General features: G+C 35.7%; 1 protein-coding gene across 1 annotated transcript in view; it reads right to left on the bottom strand.

Annotated features, from left to right (window-relative positions):
* SEMA3A (semaphorin 3A) overlaps positions 1-27,123 on the bottom strand; it is a 170,990-nt gene that overhangs the window by 104,598 nt on the left and 39,269 nt on the right. Inside the window, exons 2-3 of the mRNA XM_048934056.1 lie at positions 18,333-18,490; positions 14,936-14,998 (exon numbers count right to left, since the gene is read on the bottom strand). Coding sequence (XP_048790013.1) covers positions 14,936-14,998; positions 18,333-18,490 — 221 coding nt within the window. The remainder of the gene's footprint in view (positions 1-14,935; positions 14,999-18,332; positions 18,491-27,123) is intronic.

Below are 27,123 nucleotides of genomic sequence, written 5' to 3'. Positions count from 1 at the left end.
GAAGGGGAAGGATGAAGGGAGGAAGGGAGGAAGGGAGGAAGGGAGGAAGGGAGGAAGGGAGGAAGGGAGGAAGGGAGGAAGGGAGGAAGGGAGGAAGGGAGGAAGGAAGGAAGGGAGGAAGGAAGGAAGGAAGGAAGGAAGGAAGGAAGGAAGGAAGGAAGGAAGGAAGGAAGGAAGGAAGGAAGGAAGGAAGGAAGGAAGGAAGGAAGGAAGGAAGGAAGGAAGGAAGGAAGGAAGGAAGGAAGGAAGGAAGGAAGGAAGGAAGGAAGGAAGGAAGGAAGGAAGGATGAATTTAACTTTATGATAAGTATACTTTTGCTTCAGGTGTTCAGGATTGTAGTGGAACTGTGTTATTATTGGTAGAGTTAATCTCTACCAATATAAATATATATTTATATAAAAATTGCTTATATTATAAGAAATTTGGCTTATTCATCCCTGCTTTCAAGGTCTCTTTATTTCATTATTTAACACATTATTTTACAGTGGATGTCTGAGAAAGACACAATCTAGTTAAACAGGGGGGAAGGTAAATACTTAGAGCAATAAACCTTTGACAATAAACAAATAAATTTATTTAACATTTAAAGTTCCCAGTCCTGCTCATACTGCTCATATAGCTTCCCTGTGTTTTATAGCTGCATAAAGGAACCATTAAGGTCTATTCAGTAAATTTTCATACACCTCCCTAACAGATTAGATTTCTTTATATGTTTTACATGATTGTAAAAAAATAAATAAAGAGGGGTATTAAACCACAATAAATGACATCAAAGTAAAGTTATAGTTCTGATTTAAGCCCTTGTCAACTCAGGAAACTCAAAGTGAAGTTTTCTCCCTCCCTGAGAGACAGTGCTATTCTTGCTGGAACAATAGCAACAGCCTCATTGATTTCAATTGCAGCATAATTGGAGTTCTTCCTTTGTCTAACTGTGCTTAAGTACAACTGCATAAATATACTATGATGTGTGGAAATGTCATTGTACCTGTGAGTTTGTGAGTGATACCCAGAGTTGAGCAAGAATCTGCTCTGTGATGGTGAATATTTAATTTTCCCCGTTTATGTGACTCTGGGAAGAAAAAAATAAAAATAAATCTGTACTGTAACAATTTTAACTGGTCTGAATGATTATTTAAACTCCAAATCTCAGCATGCACATATGCTGAAGAAAACAGCACTATCAGGGAAAATGCGTGTGCCTCGAGAAGATTTGGACCTACCACTACATGAGATTTGGGTGACTTAAGTGGCCAGGATCTGTTTCCTCATTCTTTCCCTGGTTGCATTGGTATTCAGTTGTAAAACCTGGCACACAGCTCTGCTGGTCCCAACACTGGTGGCTACATCAGTTCAACTATAAAGCAACAACCAATCCACTTGGCCGGAGGCCCAGAATTACGTGGTTGCCTCTAACTGGGCTTGTCCCACTTGGCAGCTATATCTCCTGCAGCTGGGCACTGTACTGTTGGCGTGAAGGTCCAAGCCAGCGTTTCACTACATGATCTCAGAACACACGGTACTGAAAAGGAAGCAAAGCCTACAAAAGGAATGTAGCATCCTGGCATCTAGCAGATAGGAGAAAATATCCACTGGAGGTACAGAAAGTACCTCAGTACTCAGCCCAGGTGAAGCCTCACGTCAAGTACCCCATTCAGTTTTGGGCACCTCAGAATAGAAAGGTCATTGAGGTGCTGAAGCAGGTCCAAAAAAGGGCAACAAGTCTTGTGAAGGGCTTGGAGAATATGCCCTATGAGGAAAGTCTGAAGGAACTGGGGCTGTTCAGCCTGGGGAAAGGGAGGCTGAGGGGAGACCGTATTGCTCTCTTCTAATATCTGAAAGGTGCTTACAGTGAGAGCGCGGTTGGTCTCTTCTCACTGGTGACAGGTGACAGGATGAGGGCAAATGGCCACAAGGTGCACCAGTTTAAGTTTAGGTCGATATCAGGAAAATCTTCTTTTCAGAAAGGGTTGTTAAGCATTGGAGTAGGCTCCCCAGGGAGGTGGTTGAGTCACCATCTCTGAATGTGCTTACAAACCATTTGGATGTGGTGCTCAGTGACATGATTTAGCAGAGGGTTGTAAGAGTTAGGGTACTATGGTTAGACTGTGGTTGGACTCAATGATCTTGAATGTCTTTTCCAACCTGAGCAATTCCATGATTCTATTATTCTGTTCTATGAAAGAGCCAGAAGCTGTAATAGTCAAATTATCAGGGAACTTAACCATTGTCCGCATCTCTTTTCACTCTCCAAGTACCTCTGAATCCACTTTTGCTTTTCCCAGGAAGAGAATGTTGTTTAAATGTTCCATGTTCTGGACATATTCATAACTTTTGAATGTTGTTCTTTAAGTAAAACAGTTTTAGAAAGAAAATTAGACTTTCAAAGTGGAGATCATGGGTGGAGTGAATGTTGAAAATATTTTTAGCTTAATACAAATGAAAATGAATGAAAAGTTTGCAGATTTCTCTGTAGACAGGAAAATATAACTTGGATAGTTAATGAAAATACATTTTTAAAAAGATGAACATTGGAATCACCATAGTGAATCATTATAAATTTTTCCACCTGATAGTCTTATTCCTTATAACGGGCAATTTCATATTAGGAAATTCTTCTTTCTGTATATAGCTAAATACAAGTTTTTGTCTTAAAGATCGAATGTATTTATACACGTATACAGCAGAAAGCATAAGTGTTTTCATATGGTACAGAATAATTGAGGTAGACATTCAAAGAGAAAATTAGGTATATCGTGGGAGTTACAGCAGTCCTGAAAACTCCCGTTCATTTGTCTTGCCTATGCTACATGCAACACTGACAGTTTATTAAAATAAAAATTAGAAGTAGCTAAAATCTTTTCCATCACGTTAGGATATTGCAGCAAAACAAGTTTTACTGCAAATCCTTCTGTACTAAAATCCTATTTGTAGTACAAGTTGAGAAACTGTCACAAATTCCGAGCGTGAATTAAAGTCAGTGAGGTTCAGTGTGTCTGGACAGAGATCTTAAGTCTAAATTCCAATACCAAATAGTATATATTATACACAAGGACAGAGGGCCTGTCTTTAAGAGAAGATAAAGTGTTAATTAAGCTTTCCACCAAGACACCCACCATATGAAGATCAATATGTCTGACACTAACCTAACATACACATTTAATTTTTAAGAGATTTCCAATATTTTTGTATCAAATTAATAGAAGGGATTATGAAGAGAGAGATTAGCCTGAAAAAATAAATTACAAAGAAAATGTCTGCAACCAAAGCATGGAAGTCAAAAGCAGAAAGACTGAAAAACAAACACCACAGATATGTAACACTGATTAGGCTGTGTTTTGCCGACTTTTCCCGGACACTTATAAAAATAAAGCCTATCCATCTGTCAAAACATCTGCTCTACATATGAAAATTAAAACTGAATTTAGGTGGGTTTTATGAGTTTCCAGTAATTATCTCTTCCTCAGAAGCCAGGAACTTATGTCCTTCTGTCTAGATTACTGATGCAGCAAAGAATTTTCAATGACATCTTTTTAGGTGGAATTTTAACGGGTAAATCCATGTAACCAACAAACATCTAGACTTTTTTTCCTAATTTTAAAGATTTTCCCTTTTTGCTTTCAAGAAAAATATCATTTATGAAAAATGAATGACCAGATTATATGGACACAATGTAGAAGACAAAATAATCCACTATCCTCAACAGTTTTCTGCTGATTTAATCCAGATAAGGATCAGACCCTGTAAAACATTCTTCCTTTATTTCAACCTTCCTGCATAGCCAAGTGATTAAAATATCAGAAGGTTTTGTCTAAATTGGATGGACAGGGGGATTTAAAGCTATCATCTAACAGCTGGACAAACAAAACAAATACGTGTTTTGTCTCTCAAATCAAAGTGGATGGACAGTTTCCATATTAAGTCCTATGTATGAGTTTAATTAATATGTTTACTTTTTTTTTTCTTCTTCTGTCTAATTAGTTGAATTCTCAAGTGGCAAGGTCAGGGGTATCCATGGAGAGTAAGTAATCCCTCATATTACTGCTGTCATTCAAATTTATCACACTGTTGAAAGATGTTCCCAAGTTATCAGGGAGCTTTTTTGCTCCTCTCTTTTCCTAGTGGGCTACTGCGAGCTGCAATCAGTTCAGTTTGTATTGGCACAGCATTTTTTTCAGTATGCAATACCCCTGTTTCAGGAAAAATATTCCTGGAGTGACAGAGCAATAAATGTGTATTTGTAACTTGTACACAGAGTATTAGGATCAACTAGATTCTGCAGACACTTCAGCACATTAGCATGGGCAAGGAGGCCCTCTTTGGAGTGAACTCTGCAGTGAATATGCTTTCATAGCTATTGCTGCTTGTGTGCAAGTTTTTTTAAATGCAGTAAAATAATTTAAGATTTTTTACTCCTTCCCTCTCTGAATTACAGTAGCACTTAAGAACATTGATCGAAGAGCACAGTCTGCTTAAACAGGCCTGAAGTAGGCAGGGAACAAAGCAAATGATTCCAGTCCTGTTAAAATGAGATTATCTTTTTTAAATTTCATTTTATTGGAGTAACCTAATTGGTAACACTGCTGCAAAGACATTATTCTAAGTGCTGCATTGGCAGCAATGGGAACGTTTCCCAGTAATATAAAATTTTCACAGAGTCTGACAGGTGGGTAAATTATGCCTGGCAGCTGTATTCCAGGAGATAACCTTCCAACTGAACCTGACTAAGCAGGTGTATGATTTTAGAGCGGGGGAGGCCAGCATTGCATACAGCATGAAAACATTTGCAAGCAGTGGCTTACTGCAGTGTACCTCTTGGAGCCTGGATCAATAACTTCATTTCTATTCCTGTTCTCTCATTACTGCATCTTGCAGTCAGAGCTTCAATGTTTTATGGTCCTAACCTCTGAAAGTCAGTTTTGCATTGCTGAGTGAAGTTAGTTGAGCAGCTTAATTACTGGGGTCTGTGTTGCAGAATTTCTGTTAACTTAGTTGTTAGGGATTACATCTCCATTAGTCAATGTTCATCAAATAAACAGATAAATAATAATAATAATAATAATAATAATAATAATAATAAATAAAACACATTATCCAATAGAAACCTTGAATACTTTTAGGCAAACAAAATATCTAGTCATTTCTATAAATCTATGGTGTTTTTTTTGTTTTGTTTTGTTTTGCTTTTTAACTGAATTCTAGTCCTACTTTAAAAGCATTCACTAACTTTGAGCTTTGAAAAAGGTGGCAGATCCTGATATCCAGTGGCCCTTGTGAAGTGCTCAACACCTCCCAAGATGTCGGAAATTACACTACTCTTAGACTTGGTCACCACAGCCACCATTGCAGATAAGTACTTGAATAATTCCATAACTAGATTTTCCTCCACTCTTGAGATGTGCCCTGAGAAAATTCTGAGTGTGCTGATGAGGATTGATAAGACATTCTTGGTTGCTTAGTACAGCTTACTGTACTTCCACAGTTATCTTCCCAATTAAGTTATGCCTGTTATCTGTCTGATTTTTTTCATATGATAACAGTTCATGAGAATATTTAAAATGTATGATTTACTCAAGTTGCAGAATGTCTGCTTGAATTTAAACCACTGAAACATCAAGACAAGAAACAAGAAGCCAACTAACAAAGCATGTGATTAAAAGAAAAAACTACTGAAAAAGTCAGATATATCCTGATTCCTTCAAGCCACAAAGCTGCATGCCATATTAGCAAATAGTTTTATCATCAAAACACTTGCACAGCAGATGGAAAGCTCCTTTGCTTGCTGCTTTGTGTTAGTAAGGGTGAAACAAAAAATGCTTCTCTGCCTGCCTGCCTTCCTGTAAATCTGTTGGTCAATACCAGCACTTTGACTCCAAGAACAAAGCACATCAGTGAAATCAGTGGATCTTTGTTGTTAGCAACAGTCATCTTGAACAGCCTGAGGTCTTAAGAAGCAAAGTTTCCACAGATTTGTTCTGCATTTGGTATGTCTAAATTTGGAGATGTACTTCACCCATAAATCTTCATTGAGTAGATGCAGATAACAACTGTTCTGAACTTGTGGACAGCTAAAAGGAGGCCAAGAAAAGGCTGCAACACAAAATACCCATTTTAAGGATCAGTCCATATTTTTGTACATCTGGTTAATGTGTAGTTAACAAGATAAACGAAAGCCTTTTGTGAATCCAGTACAGCAAATTGATTTTCAGGATTTTGCAGTGACAATTGCAAAATTGATTGTTGTACACTGAACTTTTCCAGGAGCTTTATTAAGAAACGCCATTTATTTTGAATTGTTATGTTCTTCAGTAGCATTTATTTCCTACAGAACAGAATTAATTTACGTAAGGAACAGAAAAACATTTCAGGAATAACTCAAAACATTACATACAAGTGGCAGATGATTCTTTTCTGACTATAACTGTAAAACAAAATTGTTTTTGCTCTACAGACTAAAGCTGTTCCACATTTGGGACGTGGCTTTATTAGCAAAGCAATGAACTATGCCATTTGGTTTCAACTCAAGTAGTATCACCAAGCCCAGCAACAATTTAAGTTGCGACCACAGTCTAGATCTAAGGAGTCTCTCCCATTTATCTTTTCTATCTGGGTGGGGTGATCACCTGTCTCCTGGAGAAATCAGATTACATTCCACCTTTCCGAAAGGGATCAACACCTGCTAATTGGGTGGAGTATTTCAGACAAACAGGTTGCCAAGCCTATTATATGCACATAAGCCACTTGGACTCCATATCAATCAGCTTGCCTTTATTCAGCATTAGGCATATCTTGTAATGGCTGCCATTCACAGACATCTAAGATAAATATACTCAAAACTTCTGTGTTGAAAGTAAATGTAAATGTGTGAAGTGCTGAAAGAAAGCAAAAGACTTGGCATCCTTGTGACTGTTGCTTAGCAATATGTAGACCAGTAAATAAATATACTCTGTAAGACAGACTCTGAAGTTATATGTTCCTTACTGTGGGATCCCTTACATTTGGATTTGGAAATTAAACTATTCTGAATTCCCAGTCAGTAAAAATTTGGTGCCAAACGGATTGTTAATTTTTTTATTTTTGGTTGGGCGCAATTCATGATACATGTATGGTAACCTAAAGATTTGGAATACGTAGATCAGCAAGGGAAAATAAACAGATGAGCTGTGTCAACACAGATCACTTTTAACAGACAGAAGAAGAAAAAGAAAAAAAAAAAAAAAAGGAAGGGGAGACATTTCTTTCTTTATTTAGTATTCTTAGTTTTTTTGTTCTGCCATCTTCAGAATCCAAAATTCTCTCTACAATAAGGCTTATTCAAAGAATATTTGTTGACATGAAGATGTGGATGTGAATAAAATATTAGCTTTGACATATGATATAATTATGTATCATCTCCAAGGTTATTTTAAGAACATTAACTAGTATTTAGCTCTTTTAGTTATTCCAAAAGAAGGCAGATAATATTAGATTTGTATCAAGAAAGGATGAATTTAGTTAAACTATTGGGTGGTAGATGCACGTAACAGAACCAAAGTAAGAAATTTTTTTGTACACTAATTTAATAGGGAAATAGTGCACATTCAGTAAGGAACTGTGATCTTTGAGCTATCCTTCAATTTTACTTTATACTTCCTTTCATTAAAGCAACAGCAACCTAAACATTTGTCCGTTAGCCAAGGAAGAACCTGAGACAAATTCAGGGGAAAAAGAGAGAGAGAGAGAGGGAAAGAGATGTGAATGGCACCGAGGAAAATGCTCTTCTCTGACTATATGAGTTTCACCCTGAAGCTCTCTGAAAGAAAACCAGTACTGAACACATCTATGACTTCCAATAGTTATCAAGTTAATGTTTTTTCTCTGGAAAGAATTGTAAAAAGGACAAATTTACTCTGACCATACTGGGATGCAATAAATCACAGCAAGGAATTACCCAAAGTCATTTTTAAACAGCAGTAGTTTTGTCAAGGCCAAACTAGAGTTCATGAGGAAAAAATACTGCTGAGAAACTAAAACCTATAATTTGGGAACAAATTTTCCTTCATTTCTCCTTTAATTTACCCTTCTCTGCTTCTGTGAATTCATACTTCAAAGACAAAAAAGCAATTTATTCAGGATAGCATTAAATCTAATGAATATAAAATCTCCTTCCTTCCTTCTAAAGTCACACCCATAAACAAACAAACAAAAAAATCCAGATATTGGAAAATTAGTTTTCTCTTTGATCTGTATCAATTTGATCCTTACAGTAAAAGATATAAATGCTTTGCGTGATACATAAATAGGTAAACTATGAACAATTGACAACTTAGTCCTTCCAACTATATCCTATCCAACTATACCAAGCTATTACTTTACAATAACTGACTGTACTAAAAACATATACGCAAAAGCCTAAGTGAACACAAGCTGTAGGCTCAACTCCTGAATAGATTCTGAGCCATAAATGAGATATTATGCCAGCAAGTGTTCAAGAACTGGAGCTGTTGCAGATAGAATTTGTTTGAGGAGAAAATTATGTTAGAAAGCTCCACATGACTTTGAAAGGCACTGGTGTATTATACTTAGTTTTCACCATGCTCAGCTCACTTCTTCTATGAGAAGGAGCTGTAGGTTTGTTTTGTTTTTTATTTTTATGTTGTGTGTATTCTATACAAAACAGTTCCACGCAGTGGCAATATTAAAGCGGCATACAACCTACAAGATGCCTTCCCTCTTCTCCCAAGCGGTAAGAAATGAATTGGTAGGAAATCATGAACACAATAAAGATCATGGACAAGGTCAGTGAGTGAGAAGACTGCAAAATAATAATTTCTTCTAGGTTTATTACTTGGAACAGGCAGTAGAATGGACAAGTGCAGTGGCACTGTTTGTCTACTAGCAGATCAGAAGTCACATTTCTTCTTATAGAAGTTAATGAGAAGAGTAAATCCTGTCCTTATCTGCACTGGTGGTCCATCACTATGGATTTGTTGCTCACCTTATCTCTTACTACTCCCAGAAGACACGCACTTTCTCCTTTTCCACTGGCTGTATGCATGTCCTGAGTCTATGAAGGGATTTCATTGTCATGCTGGAGACAGTCAGAAAATGCTCATGGTGACAAAGTTTGGTGATAGAAGAGTTGGAAATCTGACTGTGAATGCTCTCCATAGGAACAAGAGTGAATAAAGAGATGAACTTCTCTTTGGCACACCCCAAGGGCCAGCGGTAAATTGACCTGATAAACGACTATCAGATGAATTTAGCAGCAAGCTTTCTAGATCGAGGCAGAACTGTGTATTTAATTTTCAGATTCCCTCTTCTGATCTTTGTTTACAATAACATATGAAAAGAATCATTTTTGCTTTCTGCCTCCATGTTCTTCTATTTTCCCTAAGGCAACAACAGTAATAAAATGAGTTAAAGGGAAAAGTGCTCATTCGTTGCCAACTTAATTATTCCAAAGTATCATGAGATATGAGGAACACTTGCTAAGTTACACATCATATTATTTTACTTTTTCTTTCCTTTTTCAATCAAGTTGTTGCACATTGATGGCTTTAGAACTGTTTATTTTCCTAAGATTTAGGGAATATCTGAAAACCTTTAAAGAATGAAAAAATTTAGGTGATATATGAACATTTTGACTTGAGTATTATCTTCATGAAAGAAATGGTGAACTAAATTACAGTCATGTGATTCTTCATACATTAATCATAAACTCGATGACTATACCACATTAAAATGCAAAGATGCATACACAGAATATAGATTTACTGTATGTCCTGTAAAGAGTCTACTACATCTTCTTTAATAGGAAAATGGTTCTGATCTGAAGGTCTTCTAAAATACCACCTAGAAAGCTTACAATAATAATAGCTGATCACAGCTGAATTAATCTAACAGTTAACTAGCTGAAGTCCAATGACAATTACACAGCTCAAGTAGATATCAGCCTTGTACAAATTATAATATAGTCAGTGTTAATACACACAACTGTGCTGACACAGCTTAGCTATTGCATTCAGTGACATCGAAGTCTAACTCCCAGTACAAATACAGCTGTTCATTTGAGAGAATGCATGAAGAATCTTGCTAGTGCAAAGTAAAATAGCTTGGTACTCTTTGTATCTAATTGCATACCAACATCCAGTTCTCATTAGAAAAATCATACCGAATGCAAAGTCTCTGTCATCTAGTTTGTCCTATATGACTTCCTCAAAGTATCCATTGAAATTTAAAGATTTATGTATGGAACCATTTCAACAATTTAATTTTGGCTGGGATACATAAGAATGCTTAATAAATTAGATAGACAAATCACACTTGAAAATAACATCCTAATGTGCACTTCAGATACACATCTTCAAGGTTTTCAAGTTGTAGTAAATCTATTATACCCTTTAATAGGGATTCTTCTAATTATTTTTGTACCTTGTGAACTACTGTTTTGGTTCCTTAGTCAAGCCTGGTGCAGAAATGTATTAACAGCATATTTAACTTTTAAATTTATAGTAAATTAGCAGTGTAAGGATTAGATGAGTTTTCCAGTCAACAAATTACCCTATCTCAACCTGCAAAACTATCTAGTCTTTCTGCTAACTTTTGTAAATCATTCAATCTTTGCTTTATTGGATTATTATATTATATCATGATATCAGAATGAAATTGCAATGGTCTTTTTTTGTTTGTTTGTTTGTTTGTTTTCCCAGTTACCTGCTATTTAACCCATATGTAATACAGGGGCTGCCATGTGTTCTTGCTGGGTCACAGGTGCCTGTTAGATCTTGACAAAAAAATATTGAGGCTCACTAAGAAGGGATGTGACTATGAGCATGTCCACACTCATAAGTTTCAACATAAAAGTTGAGCTGAGAAATATCCTGTAGACACCTTGTCTTCTTTAATCAGTACCAATGTCTAGTCAGGAAACACTGGAAATAGTTACAGGACTTACAAAAACTAGAATAGGTGAGTAGATCAAATGAGAGACTGAGTTCCAGAGCAGCAAGAAATCCTCAAAGAACTGTTCATTTAGTTGGATTACATAAGCAAACACAATACTTGTTATTTAGAGCTTTTAATTTCTCATAAGCGATATTACTTTTCTGCTTTTGTTATTTTTAATTTATAATTTGTGAAAAGTTAAGAGTTAACTTCTATCAGAGAAGTCCTGCTATATTGCATAGCTGGGGTAAATCTTTCAGCCTTCCTTCTCCTTTACTCACAGGGAAAGAAATTCAAAGCATATTTTAAAAATATTTATCAATACAGTGAGCAAAGCTTAACTAATTAACATACACTCATCCCTTTAATAAATAGCAGCTAAGAAATAAGAATGAGAAAGACTTCTTGAGGAACAGAGTCCAGGAGCACGAGAGCAGTTCAAGAAGGCCACCCTCCTTGAATCCCAAGCCAGCTGCCTGTACTGCAAGTCTGCTGCACCCAGATCAACGTGACCGACAGTGTCAGTGCAAGGAATCCCTCTGAAGGAGTAAAAATGATGGTAAATTACCTCTTATAATTATGAGAGGAAATCTCTGAGGTCAGAGCCGAGGTTAGGAGCAGGGCAGAGACAAGGTTGTACTTGCACTGCAGCTGCTGCAGTGCACCTGGCCCATTAGTGAGGACTTGCATTTTCAGCACTCATTTCCCCTGGAGATCAATAATTTAAAAAGTTTTTTTTTAAGTATCTCAACGCAAAAGTACAGACTGTCATTTGAAAATTTTTGAACCATCACAAGTGAGGAGTATCTAATATCTTAGCAGTGGTACATTGCTGAAAGCAATGTTAAATCAAGCATCTTTCATAGGGCACTTTATTTGTCCTCTATTTCTCTTGTTCTCACTAATGAGAGACTGTTGAGTTATTTTTATGGCCCTTATATTTCACACTCCCAAGGCACTGACAATGGTTTTAAGGAATAAATGAAGAAGGAATAATAAGTTCCGTAAATGGTCTTTATCTCTAATAACAGCTAAAGAAGTTATTCTAAATTCTTTATTAGCAGTATATTGTATTATAGCAATAAAAGGAAGCTGTAAATATTCTAAGATGATGACCTGAGCAGACCAAAATATATGTAGGTCACTCCATAAGTAATGCCTCTTATCTATTTCCATGGAAACTACAACAGATACAAAGAGCACAGTAACACTACTTGATAGAGCAAATTCTCAGCTACAAAACACTTTTTTTCAACATAGCCACCACCGTTAGCTATGCATTTTCACTAGCAATGAATAAGAGACTGCATGCCACGTTTTGTAAAAACCTGTACCATCAGAGATAACCCACTCTTTCACAGTTGCTAGGAAAATGTTGCCCACACATTGTCCATTTTTCATCAGCCTAAACAGATGGAAATCAGAAGGCACAAAAACTGGACAGTACAGAATGTGTGGTAGGACAGTTCTGCCATGACTGACCATGTGATCCACAGTCCTCAAACAGGCAAGGAGCCTAGTCTCATCATGTTGCAAGTGAAAGGTTCTCTTCTCTGGACTGACTCTGGATGTTTATTAGTGGTCAGAGTTGATGGTTGTTTCAGGTTCCAGGAAATCCAGAAAAATCATCCTTTTCCCATTCAAAAAAATAGTGCACATCACTTCAGATACTGAGGGCTGCATCTTAAACTTTTTCTTGGATGGGGAATTCACATATCACTGCTCCATGGACTGTCATTTTGACACAGTCTTGTGATGGTGGCACCACACTTCATCATCAGTAATGGTGCAACCCAGGAAACTGTCACCTTCAGCCTCATGTTGGCTCAATATGTCCTGATGGACTTGCCTACAGTTTTCTTTCTGTTTCCTTGTGTGCATTCATTGGACTTACCTGGTGCAAACTTTGTGATGTTCCAACATTGCCACCATACACTTTCCAATACACTGAAGCCAGTATTCAACTTCATATTCAATTTCCCTGGTTGTTATGTGCCAATTCACATGGATAGGTTGATCAAGACACCCTTTATTTAGTGATGTGAGAGCCTAACCATCCAGAACGTGGTTTCTCTTTCTTTCACTGTTGCCACTGAAGAAATGCACCGCTCATTGCCTCACTGTGCCAATATCCACTGTTTGGGCTCCACAAATCTTCAGCAAGAGTCCATGACTGTCAATGAGTGCAATTTTTTCTGCATAGAGGAATTACATTACACACCTTTTCTTCATATGCACTTTCATGTCAAGCACCATTCTGTCAGACTATGCTTCTGCTACCATCTGTCATACGGCAACAAAATGTAATGGAATATTGGCGGAAAACATCTACTGCCACACCATCAATGTAAGACTCTGACACTGTGGGTCAACATAATAAAATAGGAGGCATTACTTTTGGAGCAGGCCTAATGTATTCCATTTTTGTATGAAAACTGGGCCCACACTAAATATGACTTATTCATCCTTTTATTTCTTACCTCTATTTCTAGATAAGTCTGAAAATAAATAAAAAATAACAATAGCAAAAAAATACCACATCATCCCTAACAACCCAAGTCTGTGAAAAATATTTTCCAAAATGAATTATCTGGTTCTTCCAATAATTTTCTGTACTACTGTGCTACTATTAGGTCACATTTTTTCTTCAGTGCTATGCTCATGTTTTTCATTATCCTCTTCCATCAACTCATGAGCGTGCTGCTTCTGATGCATAGGTTCACAACAGGCAGATAATGTGCCAGGTCATACACAGCATTGTAGTAAGGTATTGGCTACCACTTTTGCTCATCATTAGTGGATGCAGCTGCCTTAACACCATGCGATGCAAAAGATTAAAGATGGATAAATTAATTACAGTATAAATGGACCTCCCAATCTTACAGGAGTAGGAGAATGGTAACCTGAATTTCCCAGCTCACTCCATTTGTAAAATCTTTTTGTTATAAATGATATTTTATTATAAATGAAGATGGAGATGGATTAGAATCAGCCTAGTGCAATGCACTGAACTTACTGTACTGTTCTGAATTTCTAAAAGTAAGTATTAAAAGTTAAAGTAATATGCTTACATTCTCAGTGCTGAATCTCTTGTTACTTTTCTAGATTTCACCAAAATCTATTAAAAAATCTACTACATGTAAAAAATGATAAAATTATGTTTATTGTGACCTAGGAAATTATTCAGATGGAGCTCTCTAGAGGCATATGGTTGGCATTATGAATATTTTACAGAATCATCCCTGAAAATCAGGCCAATAGCATATACACACAAGGCCAAATTCTACTCTCAGTTGTTGGCAATCACAATGATTTCCCATTTGAGTATGCTATGCAAGTATTTATTTGGATTATTTTCTCCCATTTTCTTTTCTTCAGCCCTGTCTTCCCATTTCCCATACACTTGTTATAAAGCCAACAGTTATTCTCAGTGTAGAATGAGTATTATTTAGAGGATACTGGCTATTTCTATCCTACCTCATAAAACACGGGGAATAAGACATACAGAGGAATGTGGGAAAATGTACAGAAAATTGGGTCTAGTGTAATAGTGTCTATCCTGGGGTACCAAATACAGAATATTAAAACCATTTTGATCGTGATCTTGCTAAGTACACAAAGCCAAAAAAAAAAAAAGAGGAAGAAGTGCTTGGGAATCATTGCGGGTATGAAACCTTCAGGAATGCAAAAATAAAGCAGAACGTCAGTAACCCGAGGTCAGAAGAACATTATGCAAGGGTTAATATTTTTCATGCTGATGTCTCCTTTCCCTTCTTTTTCTTGAGAATAAACTTTTGCTTTTCCTAACAAAACTTAATTTCATTTCTATTATTTCCACTTAAAAACTTTGCCTCGTGCCATAAAGGTAAAATTTAATTGTATAGAATTAAGAAGTTTGAAGTAGCCCAGATATGCGGCCTTATAGTTTAAGAATTAACACAATAAAGTCTAATAAAATATTTAGAATGTTTCATTAAAAAAAAAAAAAAGGGTAAAAAGATTTGTACTTACCAAAATATCTTTTCCAGCCCACTTGCACTCATCCCTTCGGGAATGAGATACAGGCCAAGTAATCTAAAGACATAGAGCAAAAAATCACATTATTTCATGCTTCAGTTACCACAAACTGCAGACCAAGTGTTACAAAGTGTCTTCACTCATTTTGTCTTCTGCTCATTCTTATTTCTTCTTCCTTGACAACATTTGACAACAAAGAATTGAAATGATAGGAGCAAAATAGAGGTGATAAGAATCACAGTAAAAACAATCTTGAAATATAATCTATATTATGACCTCAGCAGAAAATCTTGAATATGAATGGAGAGTTGAATGTATTGAGTATTCTTCCGCTTTTGTATCTGACATAATGAAATGGAGACTCAGAGCCAAAAATTTCAGATACTTCCTAGAAGTAAATCTGATCTATGTGAAATACAATCTAAGATTAAAGTTACAGCATTGTAAATGAGGCATCGGCCTCTTCAGTATCACTACTAGTTGAGTATTTTTCTAGATTTAGTTAATTAAATAATAAAAAAGAAGCTGTGATATTTGAAAAGTATCACACCATTGAAGCAGAAATGTTTATTCTGTTCCAATTGAGCTACTCAAATATGCAAAAACTTAAACATAGGTTTACTGTAGTGTTTGCTTTGCAGAAAATGGAGAAAATGGAGACCCTCACAGTCAATTACTCATGGGTTTTGTTTATTATTATATTATATTATTATTATTATTATTATTATTATTATTATTATTATTATTATTATTATTATGGGTTTTGTTGCTTTGTTTATTTGTTTTATTTTGTTTTGAAAAGCTTTCAGGAATTACATATAGAATAAAACATGATCTTCACATAAAATGCCAGGCTGCTCATTTGGGAGTCTCAGATAATGAATATAAGTGGCAATAAGTCTGAATTACAACCACGGTGTTCAATAGTGTTTGTCAAAAGAAAGTGAAAAGGAAAGTATTCAAAAAGAAACAAAATAGAAACAGAAAAATAATGAATATAAGTGACAGAAGAGGATGAAAAAGATGTGATATGTGTCATTCAAAAATACAGTTTCCAACTGTGTTTTTAAATTTGGAGTTTTCTTAGAATGTAATAAAATCAGAAAACAGAAATTGACTGTCTGAGGTCTGTACAATAATGTTGAAAATTTTATAAGCACATTATCTCTCCAAGGATGCCTTCTACTTCCTGTTTCTATGCCCAGCTTAAAATATGAAGAGATGTGAAAATTAAAATTTACTAGGTTGAAAAAACATTAACCAAATTTCTCAGATCCCCCAGAAGGACCAGTTCAAGTTTTGGGCAAAGATTCTTATATTAATTAAAGCAATATTTTAATCAATTAAATGAATGGCTGGCTGTTCTTTTTCACGATTCTTACACCACGGTATTTTCTCTATTTTGGTTTAAATGTCAGCAAAATTGAACTATTTTTAAGCAATGGAAGGAAGTCGGACAAAAGCACCAGGAGGCCTGCATGGATGAACAAGGACATACTCAAACAGAAAGCAGAAACTTGCAGAGGCTGGAAGCAATAACACTGAAAGGAATACTGAGAAATATAGTCTAAGCAGTCAAGGATCATGATAGCAAAGCTAAAGCTCTGTCAAAATTAAAACTGAACAGGTATGTCAAGGTCAGAAAGAAAATCTTCTATACGTCCACCAGTGATGAAAGTAAAAATAGGGAAAATGTATGCCTTTTCCAGAAGGAAATAGGAAGCCTGATTATGGGGGATGTGGAAAAAGCTGAGGTACTCAATTAAATTTTTTCTTCAGTCTTCATCAGCAAGTGCTCTATTCACTGTTTAGCTACAAGGTCCCGAACATAAGAAGGACCTGCTAGAGTGAGTAGAGAGGAAGGGCCACAAAGATGGCTGGAGCACCTCTCCTATGAAGACAGGCTGAGTTAGGATTGTTCAGACTGAAGAAGAGAAAGACTCTGGGAAGACCTGAAGGTGCCTACAAGCAAGCTGGAAAGGGACATTTTACAAGGATAAGAATTGACTGTACAAGGGGTAACAACTTTAATCAAAAAGAGGGTAGATTTAGATTAGATATAAGGAATAAATTCCTTATTCCTTATAGGCGCCAGAACAGGTTGTCAAAGGAAGTCATGGATGTCCCATCCCTGGAACTGTTCAATGTCTGGTTGGATTGGACTTAATTTTAATATGCTGAAAGATGAAGTTTAATTGCAGTACCAACTTAGTTGTTATTTTGATTGAAGTTTCTTCAGTGTCCCTCCTGTCCTCAATAAGCAGACCCCAAAATTCTTTAAGAATTTAGTTTATTCTTAGAGCTGAAGTCCAAGTTGTCTCTTATTTAAGTTCTATATAATCAACAGCAATTCTTTATATAATACAATAATATTCGTATAGAAATTCAAATAGTGTTCTAAACATATCTTAATAGCAAAGTAAGTAAAATACAACCCCTGCCGTTCTACAGAGTGGTTTTCTGCAATGGAAACACCTTGTTTCCTTTAATTACTCCAGATGTTTTGCACATTAAACTATGAATCCCTCAGAGAATTCAAATAAATAGCTAGTTTCCTTTATATCTACTCTAAAGAGAATAGAAAAGAAAATATACAGTTTTCCTTTTATCCTTTCTCCTTAGAGAATACAAATGAATAACCTGTCTTCTCTATGAACAAAAAACACAAGGTATTTATTGCTATCACCTTAGGAAGCTAATAGTGAAACGGGCAAAAGGTCAGGAACACCAAGAAAAAAATCCCCCGGTACTGAAGCAATATATCTCTCATAACAGAGTACTCCCTGAATTTTAAAATGTGCCATCAAAATGCTTAAATATAACAAATCCAACTTCTGTCCCATTATTTACCTTTTTAGCATTTTGTAACATTAAAGTAAATAAAAAAAGGTTTTATTTAGGGCTGCAAGAAAGCATATTCCAGAACATCACTAAACTATCTGTCAGATTTTCTTTTTTTAATACTTAATCTATTTTGCTTAATGAGCAGCAGGAGAAAAGTGCTTTAAAGTGCTGGGCTAAAGATAAGAAATCAACACAGAGTCATGAATAGAATATTTCTATCTGCAAATGAGGAAAAGTGAGGATTTTTTTGTAGACTTTCATAACTGTATGTTTGTTTGGTTTTAAACAAACACAAAGTATATCTTGTTTGTAACTTAGCTGGATTATTCCTTTATGACTTAAATTTTCATAGTTTGGGAAAATAAAAATGATTCGACACTTACAGGCTCATAATAATTTCTCTCTTCATAGAGTTGACACACGTTTGGCTGTTTAGCCGTGGTAGTATTCCTGATATACAGACACTTACTATGTAAGTCATATAGTCCTATACAAAATTGTGAAACATATAAAACACGTAAGACATATGAAACATGACTAACTGTACCTTTTGATATTCCTTGATGTTAACCAGGTTGAAAGAAAATATGTGGTCTTTTGCTCCAACATACAGCCGACTTCGTTCTTCATCCAAGAGGAAAGTATGGTAACTGGAACTATTAGCTAGTCCATTGAAATTGACTATATTATTGGATTCCAACATTTCTGCAAGATAAAGATAATGTTTTCTATTTTAATCTGGTCAAATAGATTACAGACTTATGTTTTGACTTGTATGGATTTTTAATTATTTATTTATTTATTGCTATGGAATGAAAATCTGTGAAAGTATTATATACTTGGACCTGTGAATATTGTTATCTCAAGTATTCGCACTCAGACTGCTACTGAGATTCAGCTCTACACAAACAAAGGTCATCAGCAAAATCAATTAAAATTGTGTATGAGATTTTAGATAGTCAAAACTCTATCCATGTAACTAATCAACTGTTGGACAAAATTCAGCTTTGTTCAATCAGTGAGATTTACAAGCATGAAGCTGAGGATGATCAGCTGATAAAAACCACATTTAAACATGAAGTCTCAGAATTCTAACATACAGAACTGTTTCACACATCTGTAAGTTGTGAGAAAGAGGATAAGAAAGACTAGGTGATGAGTTAAGAAGACACACGCAATCTTTTTCTGTGTATTACTATCGTCTCAGCTTACTGATACCAGGAGTTGTGTACTTATCCATCACAGGAATAAAATTAGATACTTCTTTTTAAACTTAAGGATAATTTTCTAGTTTTCATACTCCTCCCAGAACTTGCCAAGAACAGGATTAATTTAAGTGCAAGAATCCACAGAATTCCTCTGAGCTATACACAAGCATTAACAAAGATAAATTCATTTGTCTGAAATTGCTGTAAAATATTTTTCAATACAATAATGCAGAATGTATTAGTATAATCTTTCATGAAAGCACTCTTTCTTCAGTCCTGTCTACCTACATTCATATTGGGACCAAAGCCAACTTTATCATTTCAAATTGTGTGCTAGTAAGATACTGATAAGAAACTTTCCCCATAATGAGAAATCCTGCATGGTTCAAGCTCTGGCCTTGTGATACACAGAACCAAGTACAGTTTTAGGCGCAGAAGCAGTTGCATCGATGCCAAAACAACTCCTCACACAACACCCATGGGGACAGATGAGAGAGGGTTCAGACACATTTGAATCCAAGGGCTTGGAGCACACTCCAAGAGAGGACATGGTCAGACCTCTAGGCAGCTAGCATATGCGTCATGACCAAGATCTGCCAAGGCAAAGATGTCTGTCTTTCCACTTAAGAGCAGTAGTTAAATGTCTAGCTTCTGCCTAGTGGTGCAGCTATCTGCTATGACTTCTTAGTTTTCAACAAGCTCACTTCAATTTTCCACAACTGATTCAATTAATTAGTGAGTAAATGAGAATATACCCTATGCGGATAAAAATGAAGGTGAAGCTGCTGTTATAAAATAAGCTTCTGATTAATATTTCTTCGTAATTGTTATTCTTTTTCCCCCTTCTTTTACTGTAACCAGGACAACAAAGTTGTTGGTTGAAGATACTTTCACAGAATTTCACCATCTCCAATTCAGTAGTCCCAGAGATGTTGTATCTGTTTTTCACATTTGCATATACCAGGTGGATTTTGAAGCAGATATTCTATAAAGGCTAATGTGGAGAGAATTAGTAGGCAACACATTCGATGAACATAACCATAAGAAAGTTCATTGTTCAGCCCAGATTTGCCCCACTATTCTTTGCACTTATTTGAAAAAACCTCCCCCTAGAATCAAATAGTTCACTGATGTTAAAGTACAGCAACATATCAGATCACACGCTAAATTTTCTTCCTCATTCTCTTAGTTTTTAACTGGCTAAATATTACTATACATTTTCACTCTATAAAATTCGTACTGCTTGAGACTTTTTTTTTTTTTTTTTTTTTTTTGAGGTAACAAGAAGAAATCAAATAATCCCAAGCATTCTTGTCAAAATAATTCTTCTGGCTTCCTGCCAAGTTTTAGAATTTGACTGTATTGTCCTCCAGTTCACTGATTTGCATTTTGTTAGACTTTACTAATTCTTTTTACATTGTAATGACTGATTCAGATGTTGAATGTCGACTTACTGAATAGCATGTGACGCAGATGATTGACTGCCTAACTTGTCTTAGAACTCTCTTGGCTAGAAATGCTTTGCTGTCATCTGTATCTGATCTTTTTTTTTTTATAATATAGCTGTCAGAAGCCTTTGTAATTTTTTCATCTCTCTTAGTTTGAACTTATAGAGGTATGACTCTGCCTTTTGTGGCTCTGGATTAAAAAAAATAATAATAATACTTTCCTTAACAGTAGAACATTTCTCCTGGAAATTGTAAATCGACAGGGCATATAGTTGTTTCCCAATTTTCAATGAAAAAAAGAAAAAAAAAGTTAGGTCTTATCATATACAAGGCAGTATAGTTTAAATAATGTTAAATCAAGTTTCTCCTTCTCAGGAATCAAACAGAGAATATGTTAAGGAGAAAAATGACATTTGGGTGCTGTTGATTCTCATTCACTGATAATTTAATTAGGATATAGTTACAGCAAAACTAAAAGATGAAAGCCTAAATAATGTATGCATTTCCTCTACTGTTTATTCTAAAGTACATGCATTTCTTCAGTGATTAATATAGCTTTATATGACATTCTAGAAAGTACTCTTGAAGAGCAAAGCAATGACATTTGCACAATCAATACAAATCAAGTATTCAATTTCCTCAGATTAATTAGTTTCAAAGTGTTTACCATCTAGTGTCTTTTCAGTAACCAACCAGAGACTATTGCTGAGACAATGACAGAAACAGCAGTGACAGGGCACATTCCCAGAAGGTCATTGATATCCATCAATTCTGTTAAGTGTCGATCAGTCATGTTGGCAACATACATGTCTGATCAGTGCTAAAATAAACCAAGATTTACAACAAAGATTGCATTGCAATGACAAGAAGAAAATGATGAATGCCCTCAATAAGTCAATGAAACTAATACTGTCTACTATGCATACTCTAATTCTTTTCCATTTTTCTTGTTCATCTTGAAGTTTGGCAAATCTATGACCTGCGCAGATAAACAATGATTGCCTGTATTAAAAGCCCTTTAGTCATTTTTGAAATTCTTTTATGCTTTTTCCAGTTATTTTTACTGCAAAGTTTATAACATTGTCCCACCAACTGCTGCAGAAAAGAACCATTAATTCAGTGATTGCTCAGAGAGCATTTTCTTACTCCTTTTTGACACATCCTCAACTATCATCATTTTTGTTGCTTTGAATTTTTCCCTATAAAGCTAACAACTGCACATTATGACTTTACTATCATCTATGAAATGATATAAGAAGTAAATTTAAAATGAGTGATGATATTCTGAATGTAATAAAGACTTCACTGCTTTTGTTATTAGTACTTGATACCCACATTTATTAGGAGTGTTGCAGGTGACCCAAACTAACAGCTTGAAAAGCACCATCTGTTAAAAAAAACCCATTGTATTATAACAAAAATTCAGTTGTGATGATCACTGAAACTAACTGGAGTTTGAGTTTCTCAAGATTTATGGGGCAGCTTTTGATATTGAGCACTTCACGTTAACAACCTAAAATTCACAATCCTGACTTGCTTTGCTTGTTCTTTCTTTCATTCTCTTTTCTCTACTAGTTTCCAAGCTTTCTGGTATTTGACCTTATTTCTGTGCGTCTCTCTGTAGTCTTAGTATGGTCTTTCTTTTCTAACTGACATTTCTGTTGATCCAGTGCGACTTGTGTCAGAACATTTACTTTGCGAGATCAACCTCACAAATTTACACAAGAAAACCAGTCCTTCAATTTTTCCTTCCTCTTAATACATGATTGTTTAATTTGCTAATGGAACTGCAATTTAATGGTATGTATATACAAAAATGATCAAATTCCTAAAGTGAAATCAATGAAAATACGCATGCAGAAGGAATGTAGATTTGGTTTGTTTTTATGACAATTTTGTCATTAAGGAATAAGCCAGAAAACCACAACTATAGATAATATGAATACAGTCAGGCAGATCCTGATGTTTGTTTTATCCACGGTTGGTATGTCACTGTAAACCTTGGTTTATGTCTGTGTTCCTTCAGTGGAGTTTGTCAAATGAAGAGCAAAACAAAATAAACACTCTTATTTTTTAAATTTATCTACGACCAGGCAATAATCTTTTTAGTGTGCAGATTTTTTCTGTGTTTCAATGAGAAATGAGAAAATTCATGAGCTTTGGTTTGTGATCCCCTTATAGTCTTCAGAAGAACATGTCAGTAAGGATTTTTGTTGACAAGAATCAAAAATCAAAAACTCATATCCATTGCTATAAAAATCCAAGTTTCTTCACAAGGATTCAGATCTGGCCCTGGCCTATTACTGGCGACTCTGCAGTGACTGGATTACACAGTCAGTACTGCTTGTCATAACATGCTTGAGAATCAAATGAGTGGGTTGTTGGTTGCACAAAATTCTCAACCTTCATTCCTTTGCCTGGAATGATAAGATCTCATTGTATATCTCCTAGCAGTAGATAAAAGATGAGTCAATGCGTATTATGCCATCAAACAGGGATTTTGCTGAATTGTGAGCAGTGCCTCCCACAATGTCATGCTAGAACATTTCCTTCTTCTCTCGCCAGGCTTTTACCTTGGCTACCGAATATCAGGTGGCTGCATGTTTGCACATGCATTTGTTGCTTACACATGCATATTTGCCTCTGCTTTATAACAGTTCATATATCTGTTTAAATAGTCCCAGATATAAATTAGTCATTACTCTCTGAGTGATTATTTGCTGATTTCTAAGATACCAATTCTACTGTGCAAAGAAAGGAGTGGATAGTCTAAATTCTAACCTCTTCTATAGCCTCCTCCTGCTATAGCCAGCAGAGACTGCTTGGCAAAACCAGGGATAGAACAGGAAAAAGGTACAAGATTTGTTGTATTATTTCCCCATCCCAACCAGACAACAGCTGTGGTGCACACAGAGAGGTTTCGCTGATGTATTCCTATATTACAAACACTGACAGGAACTGACTTGGGTGCTTGTGAGGTATCTGAAGACAGATGAGCTTGTCTGCATTCCAAGTCTGATCCTGAGTGACACACACATGCAATATTTTTGTTTGTTTGTTGTTGTTTTGGTGGGGTGGGAGGTTGAGGAGGCAAGATTTGGTTTATTTTTTTTACCTATACCTCCTCAGATATCACTGGGAATTTAGGATTAGGCCCTTAGCAAGTAAAGTTCTGTTTTCGTATATCTTTAACTCATCAAACTATCAGCAAAAGATTAAAAAAAGAAAGAAAAAAAAAAAAAAACACAAAAAAAAACACACACAAAAAAAACACAACACCGAAACGCCCAAACCTCAAAAACGTATAATTTCCCATAATTTTACAATTATGTTACTTGAGATTATCAAAAAGTAATCATTTTTATCTGAATTGAAACAAAACACAGATGCATGAGCTCACACAGTGAAACAGGCCATTTTTAGTAATGTAAAAAGAAAAATTTTGCAATCAGTACCTTCGATTTTTTTGTGTAGTATGGGCCCAATAAACTTGAAACTACACAGCATATGTTGTTAATGGCAATTCTTTGTTATTGTAGTTTGAATGAGATAAATTGCAGGCAGAAAAGGGAGGGTTATCTTATCGGTAATCAAAATACAATTGGAACAGAGCCTGTCACAGCTGTTCAATCTATCTTAGCTTTCATCCTCTTCATCTACCTTATCATAACAGTTGCCAATCACCTGATTTCACTGAACTCTACTGAAAGGAGTAGAAGAAAAACAGAATCATTATTTTTGTTGTAATACTTTTGTTTCTGAACATGTAGTTGGAAACATAGTTCAGGGAACTGAGCATCGTTCTGGGAACTATGTTTTCATTACAATTTATCAATTGAAAGTAACTAGGACAAGATATACAGTTTTTAATGTGCTCATGATGCAATCCAAGAATTTTAAATGAAACACTCCTGCTTACCTTCCACTAAAGCAAAGAAAACCTGAGAGCCATGAGTACAGTTTGATTAAAACCAGATACTTGAAAAGAGGAATGTTGCACCAATGTTTTGTTTCAGTTGCACCGGCATAAGCATGGACTCCTTTGACTTCAAAATATGGATGCATATGTTTTTTATACTGTAAAACTGAGAGTAGATTTTAGTTCATTAATGTCATCACTATTTAGCTACATGACAGCCCTTAAAGTGTTCTTGATTTGAATAATTGAAGGAGTCACATGACATTTTTAAGACATGAAACATTTAGATTTCAAAAGCTAACCTGTTTGCCTTTTATTAGTTCCACATTTTTTTTGTCTCTGAAAATGAATCCAGATTATCTCCATTGCTCAGAGTTGTTTTCTTATAAAACACAAGAAATAGTAACCTCTGAACTAAACAATGATATTTGTAAAGTTATTTGTAATATCTTATATTATGAACTTGATTTTATGCTCAAGGTTTTGGTATATATTTAACTGTGAACTTTATAAGCAGTTAAGCACTATATTATAAAATCGGAAATAAAAATATTATCTATACCTTTTCTTTTTTTCATGTAGAATCTGATTTAACTAGATTTCTGCCTAAGGGAAAACTTGTCTAACTTAAGGTGTGGGTAGGTAACATCTTCAGTACCTCCCATTTATGTCTTAATGAGTCCCTAGGTATCAAGGGTGACTTCTGTAACCCTTAAGGTTTTCTAAAATATGGCAAAATAATACAGTAAAATAATGAGCTAATGAAAATTGCTTACAAACATTTCTTATCTTGTGGATAAGGAATTGTCTGGATGGCCACATTCAGGGAATTACAGTCAATGTCTCTATGTCCAGGTGGAGATCAAAGATGAGTAGTGTCTCTTGGGTCCATATTGAGTCTGGTACTGTTTAATACCTTCATTAATGACACAGACAGTGTACTCTCAGCAAGTCTGCAGATGACATCAAGCTGACAAAACAGAAGTTCCAGAGAGATCTCAGCAGGTTTGAGAGGTGAGCCTCCATGACTCTCATGCAGTTTGACAAGGCCAAGTGTAAGATGCTGCGCCTAGGTCAGGGCAATCCCATACATTAGTACAGAATAGGAGATGAGTAGACTTGGAGTAGCCCTTCAGAGAAGGAGTTGAGGATATCAGTGGATGAAAAATTGGACAAGAGCCAGCACAGTGCACTTGCAGCTCAGAAATCCAAATATATTCTGGGCTGCATCAAAAAAAGCATGACCAACAGGTTGAGGGAGGTGATTCTCCCATTCTGTTCAGCTCTTGTGAAGCCCCATCTGGACTACTGTGTCCAGGCTTGCAGCCCTGAAGCACAAGAAAGATATAGAGCTTCTGGAGTAGGTCCAGAGGAGGCCCATGAAGATGGTCAGAGGGCTGGAGCACCTCCCCTATGAAGAAAGGCTGAGAAATTGGGCTTGTTCAGATTGGAGAAGAGAAGGCTTGGGAAAGAACTTATTATACAGCCTTTCAGTACTTTGGAAGAATCTTATGAGGAAGACAAAGATAGACTTTTTATAAGAGCATGTGGTGAAACTATAAGGAATAATGGTTTTAAACTTTAGATATACATAAGGAAGAAAATCTTTACTATGAGGGTGGTGTGGTACTGGAATAGGTTCCCCAGAGAAAATGTGGATGTCTCATTCCTAGAAGTGCTCAAGACCAGGTCAAAAGTGACTTGGACAGTCCCCATGAGGGGAACTGAATTACATGATCTTTTAAGGTCCCTTTCAACCCAAATTCAGAGCAACATGGTCTAACGGGAGGTGACCTTGCCTATAATGGGGTGTTGGAACTAAATGATCTTAAAGTTCTCTTCCAACCCAAACCATTCCATGATTCTGTGGTTCTATGTTTCTATGATTCAACTCAAATAGTAGAAACACTTTAGGAACACTAGCCCAGCACTATATCTTGAGTAACGTATCTTGAATGTGCTTGGTTAAAGTGACACTGTATAACCTTAAATTGCATCATCAGCTGGTGCTGATAAGTGACCAGCTAAATCCCATTCATTAAGTATCTCAAATCTAGTTATTAGTTCACCACTTCTCAGCCATTTGTATGGTACTGCTGGTATCAACAAGATATGCTTCAACAAGCAGAACTGGTACTGGTTATCAAGAAAGTGAAATGGTTTAGTTGTTTCTTTGATTACTTTATTATAAACAATTCATTATTGTCTCAATAAATATCATAAATATTACAGTTATGAACACCTTTTCAATAACTAACAGCATAGAGAGACTGTTGTTTTCCTGTGGCAAAGGCACATGGGAACGAGACTGGAAGACTGTCATATCTTCTACTCTCTATGGCCTGTATGCAAGTTGGGTCCAACCATTGTACAGAGCACAGATTTTGCTCACTGACTGTTCCCTGTAAAAAGGAAAGATGGAGATTACCAGTTCATGGACTTGCTTTTTGTTTTGTTTTTCTTTTTTTTTTCCCCAGGGAAAAAAGCAAAGCAATAAAGGAACAGTTTCTATTTACTCAAAATATTGATTATAATGCAATGTAAATACACCTGAGTTAGCTTTAAACTCACTTGTGTGCCTGTATTGTCTAATAACATTAGACTGTGCAGACAATAACATTGTCTGTAAAAGATTAGTTGAGTTTGCTCCTAATCTTAATTTGCCTCCATGAAGCTCCAAGGGTGCTGCTGCAGGCTAAGCAGGCAAGCTTTAAGCTTATATACATATATATATTATTTCTCATTATAGTTCTTTATTTTACT

Source organism: Lagopus muta, chromosome 1, assembly GCF_023343835.1.
Source record: "Lagopus muta isolate bLagMut1 chromosome 1, bLagMut1 primary, whole genome shotgun sequence".
Classification (NCBI taxonomy): Eukaryota; Metazoa; Chordata; class Aves; order Galliformes; family Phasianidae; genus Lagopus; species Lagopus muta.
Note: the sequence above shows the minus strand (reverse complement) of the source record. Positions and strands in the feature narration are given on the sequence as shown.